Here is a 7563-nt window from a genome sequence, read left to right on the forward strand (position 1 = left end):
TTTTTAAAAGGTGTCAAATGTTTATTGTTGATCCCATTGCCCTGATCACAGAAGAAGGTTAAGATTACTGATGAAGCGCATTCTGCTGTCCAGTCAGTGGTATCTTTTAAGCTTGACTCAGTGCTGTCCTGGCCATAATAAATAGGGTGTCACCCTGTGACCCCTGAGAGGGGAAATCACTACAGACCTCGGGTAGCTCCTTACAACCCCAGACTGGTCCTCCTCCAGTGTCTCCTCTTGGAGTTGTACCTGATTTTACTACCAGTCTTTATCTGAATCCAATGAGGAATCGGACAGTTCTGCTTTTGCTTTTTGGCCAGGAATGGTTGGATTCTAAAAGTCTTGTGAGAAGACATGGTTAGCCTCAGAGGCAAGAGTGCAGACTCAACTGCACACAGAAGCAGGAGAGCTACAATGATACTCTGACAGAAACTCTGGACTTTACATAATGCACCAGAGAAATTCTCAGTTTTCCTCAGGAAGAGCTTTTTGATGAAAGCCATGTCATCAGTTCTCTGAGAATCCCACCACAGGTAGTATGGTTGTTTCCAAGTAGCATGGATAGAAATAAGCCACAGTCACTTAGCTGTGGCCAGACTGATTGTGTGACTGTAATTCTACATTTGGCACTGCACTAGTCAGTGTTTCATTTATTGTTTGCTTATTTATTGAACTAATATTTATTAAGTCCTTCATATGCGTCAGACAACATACACCATCCTCACAAGAAAGAAGAATGCTTTGCTTTCTACCAAGACAATTCAGTTTACAGAGCCATTATATTCATAAATGGGAAACTGATATGTGGTTATGGAGAGACACTTCCCTTTAATCTCATTGTGTGATATTATTTTTTTAATTGACTTTGGGAAATGTAGAAGTATTGTGAAGTGAAATGCAGGCACTTTCAAGTACATAGCAAGACACTCTTTTTATGAGGAGTAGATTAGTAAAAAAGTCTGATAAGTACTGAAAAATGAAGAGTAACAATGACTTGGGCAGGAAGCTAACTTTCAGGTGTAAATATGAGCACTTGGATTGACAATGTATAACAAAAAATGCTAGGGTCAATTGGCAAGATCAGAAATAACTTTTAACTTGTTCTGTGAAATAGATAATCAAGTCTTGAATTAAAGTAGCGAAAGTTAAGAGGAAAAGGAAAGATAATATTTAAATAAACAAGTAGGCAATGTCTTGAATATGCTTGGTAACTAATTAGGTATGATTGATGTGGGAGACAGTAAAGTCTCGGGTCAGTTGTGGATTTCTGCATTGAGTGATTGGCTATGCAACAATACTGGGCATGGAAAATAAGTTATTATAATACATTGGAGGTAATACATAAAACATAAATGGATATGAGAGTCATTGAAGTTGAGGAACTAATATGTGTATCCTACTGAAGACTCCCTGCATGAATTTCTTGCAGATTGGAAAGACTTGAGCAAGAAAAGTAAACGAAAAAGAAGCTTTATGGAAATATAAAAGAAAAGAAAATGAATGATAGTGCAAAAATTAGAGGTGAAAGAAAGGCTGATTCAAGAATGCAGGTGAAGTGATTATCATTGCACAGTAGGAAGAAGAGATAATTCATTCTTAGGATCTGAATAAACGCCAAAGTCTGACTTCATCACTTGAAAAAGTGCAGCGTATTCTCCTGTAGCCATGTTTTACTGATAAAGAATCTCAGAGACTCTTTATGACTCAAAAAAATCATAAATAGCCAACACAGAAACAAACTCTAAAGTTTTGCTAAATTTTCCTCAGCTTCTTATTGTTACCACACAATAGTTAGCAATAATACTTGTCTAGAAGAATCTAGTTACTTCCTTTCTAGAATGTATGTTAACTACTTCAATAAGAGGAATTAGTTGTGTCTACCACTCTCCACTGACTACCCTCACCCCACACACAGAGAGTGCACATTTTTTCATCATTGAAGATGTAAATGATCACATGAGACTACAAAGAGGGATTTAACTGATGGACTTCTACGTTTAGGACAGTATTTGTAAGTTTCCTAAATCAGTTCTCTTCTTGAATGAATTCCAGGAACTGGTCTCTGAATAGTCCAGTGCTACTCAGATAGACACTGGTCAGAATCTGCAAGGGGAGTGGTAAGAACTCAAAGCAATCAAATATTAAAGGAAATTTAAATCTTTAAGTTCTGTTTTTCTCTCAAAAGACAAAATAGTACAACAAAGAGGAGAGGCATTCGTCTATGTCAACAACATTGGCATGTCAGAAAGATAAGTGGCAAAAATATACCTTCCTGCTGATTAAACCTGAGATCATCACTAATTTTGACACTGTGCAGTGGGGGAGGCAACACTGAGTGAGTGGAGTTTAAGACAATGGAGGAGACCCCAGGTGCACTCAATTTTCAGAGGTTCTTTGGTACTAATGAGAACAGAGAAAATAGAACAATAACTTTAATTTTATAAGCTCAACTGAAGGATTTGCTTGTTAAAACTTTCAGATGAGAAACGCTTGGCATAATTAAACTCAGGTGAGAAAGATACTATTAAGACTTGGAGAACAAATTTTGCTAGGCTAATAGGCAAGGTTTTTAAAAGGATATAAAATATCAGTGATATATAGATGGACTGTCCTCTAATTTTTTGACATAAAGGAAAAAACCCATGTTAATAAAGTGAAGTTAGCAAAATGGGTGATGTGTTGTTTGTGGGTTTTTTCTCCTTTACCTCTCTTTTCTTAGAACAATAAGATAAATGATCGTAGGTTATGTATGAGCTTAGATACCTGATCTCTCTGAGGGCCTAGTACAGGAGAGTGGTGCTCCCTTAATGAGAGAAAATTTAACCTGAATGCAATTATACACATGTAGATGGGAATCCATCAGATATTCGTCAAGATCAAATATTTTCTCTAAATGTCCAATAATGCAAGAAGATGCAAAAACATGTAGCATGCAATATAAAGGGAGACCATATTGCCAAAGCAAAACAGTTCAAGTTGAACAACAAGAACCCAAACAGAATGAGAGACAGGGAATAAGTAGTTATGAAATTAGCATTCTTAGAGGCTCCTAGGAATTTTTGATGTTTTGTTATTAGTTGTAATTTTCTGAATGACTGAAGACATTTTGAGTGCCTGAACTTCGTAGAGCTGATTCAGTTGTGGCTAATAATGTATCCTTCAGTTTATCATACAATAGGGGACAAATAGAAGTGAAAAAAATATCAAGTAACTGTGGCCATAGTTCAGAAACAGTTATCTCTGTATATATTGACATTGTCCAAAATATGGTCAGTTTTCCTGTCATTGGGAAAGAGTACTTGATAGCTACACATGGAAGAAGTTTAATGGGGCTCACTGTCTCAGCAGATTCAGTACAAGTTTGCCTAGGCTCAGGCAGGAACCTTATTGCAGAATATCCTAGTCACAGAGTGAGCTAAGAAGCAGAGGGGATAGTGCCCAAGAGTAAGGTGCAACAGTCGAATGACCCAAAGTCAGGCATCCATAACACACCCAGATGCACCTGAAAATATGTTTTACTGATCCTCTGGACATCTCTCAAGCCACTGAACTTGGCTTTAGCAATTACATACAGCAAATGTAAAGCACAGCAGGAGGCGGTGCATCAGTGCAAATCTTTTGGCAAGGAGTAGGAATGACCTTGAGTTTGTAAATGACTAAAGCAGTGACCTGTAGATATGACACAACTGTTTAATCCTCAGAATGAATGCAGGTTTTTTTACAGAGCAAATACAATAAAATAGACTGAGAGTGTGGAATCACTGGGGACCCCTTTCTGGAGATGGTGTAGGGAAGCCTGGGCAGCAAGTGGAGTTCAGCATGGTCTCTCTACTGCTTTCTGGGACAGGGCTTCATTCAATTTTCATGCAGGTACAAGATGACATTATCAGGAATTTTCTTAGTTTCTCAGATTATCACTTAATGATTTAAAATATATTCTAAAGTATCCGTTGGCTTTCTAGTGTTTTTTTTTTTCAATTTTGTATTTCTAGGCCATTTTCTTGATTCTTACAGTATAGTGACTTCATTCGTTATTCTCAATATTTGTAAGTTTTTATCCTGTATGCAGTAACTACCACAACTTAAAAGGATAGTAGAAAATGAAAGAAAAAGAAGAAATATTTTATAGTGTGGTGAAATTTTACATGAAACAAACATATATAGCATTGTATAATTAAAAGGTGTGTGTTCTGTGACTTATAAAGCTTTTCTTTGAGTTTTCTTATTTTCTTAATATAGTAATATTAAGGTACTGTATTTTACAGAGTTTTCAATAAAAGAATAAAGGAACTCTATAGACCATCATCAGGCCTTGGCATTTGTCAACCAGTTTCACATCACTTTTTATGTAGCATAAACCCATAAAGTCTTATTATTGTAATGGCAAGTTGACTACAAAAGTTTTTCATAATTTCACTCTAATCGTCCACCTTTTGTCTTCTTTTGGATGTTCTCTTTGCCTGAAATGTTTATATCTGCCCATAAATAGTTGAACAGTCATGATAAATTACTCTTTTTCAATGAAATATGTCATACTCTAAGAATGGACTTTAATTTCTTTAGAATCCCTAAAATTTGCTTTGATGCCTTCATTCTGTCACCTCATGTGTGTTCCTCCTACGCTTTAGCTATTCCAACAATCATCTGCATCCTCATTATAACATGTAGATGGTAAGAAATAGTGGGTTTGGGAGTAAAGCCTAGTAGGAGAGCGTACATATCTTATAATGATTTTTCTTAGGCATAAATTTGGTAGCATGTGGCAGATCATTGAGTTAGAAATTTTGAAACCTGTGCTCAAGCTCAGCTTTATTCTCATATATTTTTTGAGTATTTTAAAAAATTTATTTATTTGGATCTAGGAATTGAGCTCAGGATGTAGGCTTGCTGGGAAGGTGCTATGTGGCTGAGTTATATTTCAGGCCTCCTACACACTTTATGATCTTGAACAAACTACTTGAATTCTCTTTATCAGAGTATCTATAAAGTGGAGGTGATAAATAAATCTGTCATAAACTTATACGCTCATTCCTTCAACCAATACTTTTTTTTTATTTTTGGTGGAACTAGGGGTTGAACTCAGGCCCTTGCACTTGCCAGGGAAGTGCTTATTCCACTGAGCCATCTCCCCGGCCTCAACCAATTTTTGTTATGGATCAAATGCTAGTCTAGGCACAGATGAAATGTATTGCTATCTGTTCCTTTAAAAGTTTTGATGCCTAGTAAATCTTTGATATATGTAAATTTGTTCTATTTATTTGTTAAGAGAAATTCCTTGAATATAACTGACAGTTAAATCATAACTACTAAAACTTATTAGTCATTTAAAAATATAATGAACATAATTTTAAAGTTTCTGAAGCAGTGTGTCAAATGTTCACTGTACTGTCATATGGTTTTTGAGGATATAATAGATCCAATCTCTAAGAAAATCTCAACAAAAATATACCTACTTTTTTACCTTATTTCATAAAGCATTTCAAAATTCACAAAATATGAGGAACTTTTTAAACCAACTTAAAATATACTATTAATGCATAAACCATGATTCACATGAGATACTTAAATATTAAAGAAAGTTAAAATCCTTTCTGACAATGTCTGACCTTTATGCTTATCTATTCCTAAAATACATCTTGCCTATCAACCAGAGCTTTAATCACTTTCTCATTTCAGATATTGAAAGAGAGATTCCATTAAATCAAGTAAAGGTCATCTTTCTTTGAAATATGGATTATTCACCTGCATTCTTTAAAGAAGCACGAATTGGAGAGGAAACCAGTAGAGGTACCTTTCTTCCTACTCTTCAAAGTAATAAGCAAGCAGCCAAATGGATTAAGGATGATTATGTTCAGCTTTTAAGAACTGAGTTCCAAACCAGATATGAAACGTAATTCTGTATCTCTGAAGTAGGGTCCATAGGTTTAAAAAGAAAAGACACTAAGTTTTTCTGCATTTCTTTCCAAAGACTTTCGAAGCATATTTATGTTAAAGCAGCAACAGAGACAACACAAAATCAGTAGAGTTGAATAATGTGAATATTTTCCCCTCAGAAACAAACTGTTCTTTGGTAGAGACCTACAATGCTAAAGAAATGTGTGGCTTACTGCTGTAAAATTTTGTATTTGCTTGAACTCCTCAGAATAAATGTTGTTCAATACATATATTTTTATTTTCTTAGTAAAGAAAGACTGAAATAGTAGACTGTTACTTTTCGATGTTCCTTGAGATGTTTCTTCCTCACATTGTTACCTCTGGACATTTCACAAGTCTGTAGCACTCATTAGCCATTAGCATATAAATGATTGAAACTAATAATGATAATTTTAATAATAATAAATATATCCATTTATAAAGCATTTCGACAGACAAAATATATGTTTGTTCTGGAACTATTCTTTGCCAGTGTATTTAAATCCTACTACATAAAGTCCATTTGAAATCTTCTAGCAAACTTTGAAGCAAACTGTACCCCCTTTACACAGTGAAATGCTACTGGTATAATCTATTTTCTCCCTAGAGTATCACTTTAAATTTTATTCACTTGTTCTTTTAATCCCTCATGAGATTTATGCAAAAATGTCTTTTCAGAAACAATAACTGTTTATTCTTTCTTGTTTTATAACTTAAAAGGCACTCTAATTTCCAGGTGCTACTAATTCTAAATGTCTGAGTGACACTGTCATTTTACAAAGTGTAATAGAACAGGAACAACTTACTATTTCATTATTTAGTAAGTCTGTATGGGATGTTGTTGCATAAATCCATTGTCCTTATAATGTGAAAGTAATATTTTCCCTGATTGTTAGAGTTATAAAATATCATATAGCTAATTATAGAGTTGTATTAATAAATGATAACATTTATTAGTCTTTTTCCCCCATAATTTTCTTGAGAGACATATAGCAATGGGAGAGTTTCAAATTAAATTGGTAGGACAGTTTCAGTAATTAACACATTGCATACTCTCTTCCTACTGGTTATTTGCTGTACAAGATGCAGACATGACATCCTGTTTACAAACACTATTAGAACAAATCCCTCTATTCATTAAGAGAATGTAACTATATATCTATCATAACCATTTTGAATAGACAGATACAAAATACACATTCATCTGTATCCTCTTTTTTGTGTAGTTCCGTCAATTGAATATTATAGGTATGTTAACTCAGAAAATATTCTAAAACAGTCCAGTAGTCCAGAATAGTATTGGGTCTTCCGTTTCACTGGCAGTGTCTAAAATTGTTGGCCTAAAACCCCTACAACTCAACATAACAACATGGCTTTACTTCTTATACTTCGCTTTTATACTTTTCTGCTGGATGGTTAAGACCCAGATAAAGCAAGACCTTTGCAACAAGAGATGTAACTTTTGGATCTGATGAGGTCAGTGAAATTCCCTCATGATTTTTCCTGAGATCCTGTGCCTCATATTGCAGATCCTTTGTCAGTGTCAGCTATGTCAATGAGTCACAGCCATTGGTTGGCCAATGTGCTCTCTGTGAAAGCCTGAGAGAATGTTTTCTCTCCATGTGACTCTCCTTAGGCACACTCTACATC

General features: G+C 34.9%; 1 protein-coding gene across 1 annotated transcript; it reads right to left on the bottom strand.

Moving 5' to 3' along the window:
• Positions 1-200: 200 nt before the first annotated feature.
• Positions 201-356, bottom strand: LOC105743405 (60S ribosomal protein L39-like). Its single transcript, XM_012516745.1, has one exon. The coding sequence runs from the start codon at positions 354-356 to the stop codon at positions 201-203; it is 156 nt and encodes a 51-aa protein (XP_012372199.1).
• Between the last annotated feature and the right edge of the window lie 7207 nt (positions 357-7563).

Source organism: Octodon degus, unplaced genomic scaffold (genome assembly GCF_000260255.1).
Source record: "Octodon degus isolate 3935 unplaced genomic scaffold, OctDeg1.0 scaffold00006, whole genome shotgun sequence".
NCBI classification, from domain to species: domain Eukaryota; kingdom Metazoa; phylum Chordata; class Mammalia; order Rodentia; family Octodontidae; genus Octodon; species Octodon degus.

Bases quoted from the DNA above. Each gene is read 5' to 3' on its own strand.
- LOC105743405 (XM_012516745.1), bottom strand. From the start codon at position 356: ATGTCTTCTCACAAGACTTTTAGAATCCAACCATTCCTGGCCAAAAAG.